The following is a 1,657-nucleotide window of genomic DNA, read 5'->3' as shown; positions in this document are numbered from 1 at the left end:
CGGGCCGGGGCCTTTTGCGGGGTCTGCTAGAGTTGCTCTAACAGAAGCCCAAATACAGAAATTTGTAAGAAACAGAAGACTCACAGAGAACTTGTCATAATAAAGCAAGAGCCAACATATTTCCGATCCTTTTTGTAGCTTTCTTCAGTGCAACCATGGGTAACTTTTGACAAAAGTCATATGTAAAGAACCATTTGTTGCAGTAACGATTCAATACGCAGGTCTAGAAACATTCTGATCTGAATGTTGCATGTACTGAAGGCCAAGCATAAAATGGTAATTCACCAAACAATGAAACAGGGACAGTTAAGATGTTCAATACCTGACGTCTGACGATGATTTATGCAGACACTAAAAGCATGTATGACATAATGCTTTTAAGGGCAAGATGTGCAGCGAAGTCAATCAAACTGTTTTTATTTTCGAATTTGATTGAAGTCAATCAAATTGTTACTACTCCATCGCTACCTAACGTGAAGGAGGCATGGCGAACGGGTCATGCTGTGTCTCGGCGAGTTTGCCGAGCGTCTTGTCCACGAGGCGCCTGAGGTCGTCCCTGACCTTGCTCTCCCGCATCGCCCTCTGCTCGTAGTTGAAGGTCGCGAGCGCGCGCTTCTCCTCGGCGCTGTACACTTGGTTCTCCTTTCGGAGGCGCACGGCTGTGATCCTCGAGTGCCTGCTCCCGCTCATCACGTACCCGGCCTCCTCGAACCTCTGGATCTCCTCGGCGGACAGGCCCACCTCGCCGCGCCGCGGGATCCGCTTCCCCTGCTGCACGAACTGCGCCATGGCGTCGCCCTCCCCCGGCCGGAGCGCGCCGCCGTACTTGACATGGACATCGACGTGGGGCAGCGGCAGTGGCCCGACTAGCGGTGCCGGGTCGTCGTCCGGAGCGGGCTGCTGCTTCCTCGACGCGGACATATTCTTAGACTCGATCGCGTCCTTCTTCTCATCGCCGGCCTTGACATTGCCCTTGGCGGCGCGATCGTGTTTACCGGAGCCGCAGAAATCAGATCCCTTGCTTTTCGTCCCACTCGAGCGATTGTGGCTGCTTCTCCTTGATCTCTTCCTGCTCTCGTAGGAGGTCTCCGAGTCAACATCGCTATCGCTACTGCTACCACGCGATCGACCGCGACGGCAGCGGCTTCTCTTGCCACTTCTGTTGCGTCCACGTCCCTTACGGCGGCGTCGGTGCCTGCTGTCGGTCCTGGAACCTTCCGATTCGCTTAAATTTGATACCCCATGATCCTGGAGAGGAGGACTAGGAGATCGGTGGCGGCGTCGGCCGCGGGAGGCAGCCGCGCCGCAGCCAGCCATCGAAGGGACGCCGGGCTTCGTCTGCGTCTCCAGGCGCGGCATGGCGGAGATTGTTTTGGGGTCTCGAATTCTCGATCGGACTCTCTGGTCGGCGGTTGGCGTCGCGATCCGGATGGAGTATGGACTATCGCTAAGGGTAGGCCGAGTTTCGGAGTTTTTATTTTCCCAAATTCTTAATCGCGTGTTGGGAAAAATTTGATCTTTTGCCATACTTTATTTCTCCATTTGATCATTTATTCCCCTAAGAGGCTGCCGAATGGGGCCCAGGGCAACTGTCATTGAGACAATCATAGGTCAAGTCATCAAACCCCTTGTAAAGTGGGGCAAATTATCAAATCCC

The 1,657-nt window shown here is 54.0% G+C and overlaps 1 protein-coding gene across 1 annotated transcript; it reads right to left on the bottom strand.

Moving 5' to 3' along the window:
- Nucleotides 1–256: 256 nt before the first annotated feature.
- Nucleotides 257–1,457, bottom strand: LOC123160638 (NF-kappa-B-activating protein-like). Its single transcript, XM_044578459.1, has one exon. The coding sequence runs from the start codon at nt 1,357–1,359 to the stop codon at nt 469–471; it is 891 nt and encodes a 296-aa protein (XP_044434394.1). The 5' UTR covers nt 1,360–1,457; the 3' UTR covers nt 257–468.
- Between the last annotated feature and the right edge of the window lie 200 nt (nt 1,458–1,657).

Source organism: Triticum aestivum, chromosome 7B (genome assembly GCF_018294505.1).
Source record: "Triticum aestivum cultivar Chinese Spring chromosome 7B, IWGSC CS RefSeq v2.1, whole genome shotgun sequence".
Classification (NCBI taxonomy): domain Eukaryota; kingdom Viridiplantae; phylum Streptophyta; class Magnoliopsida; order Poales; family Poaceae; genus Triticum; species Triticum aestivum.
This window is presented reverse-complemented; position numbering and strand designations above follow the sequence as displayed.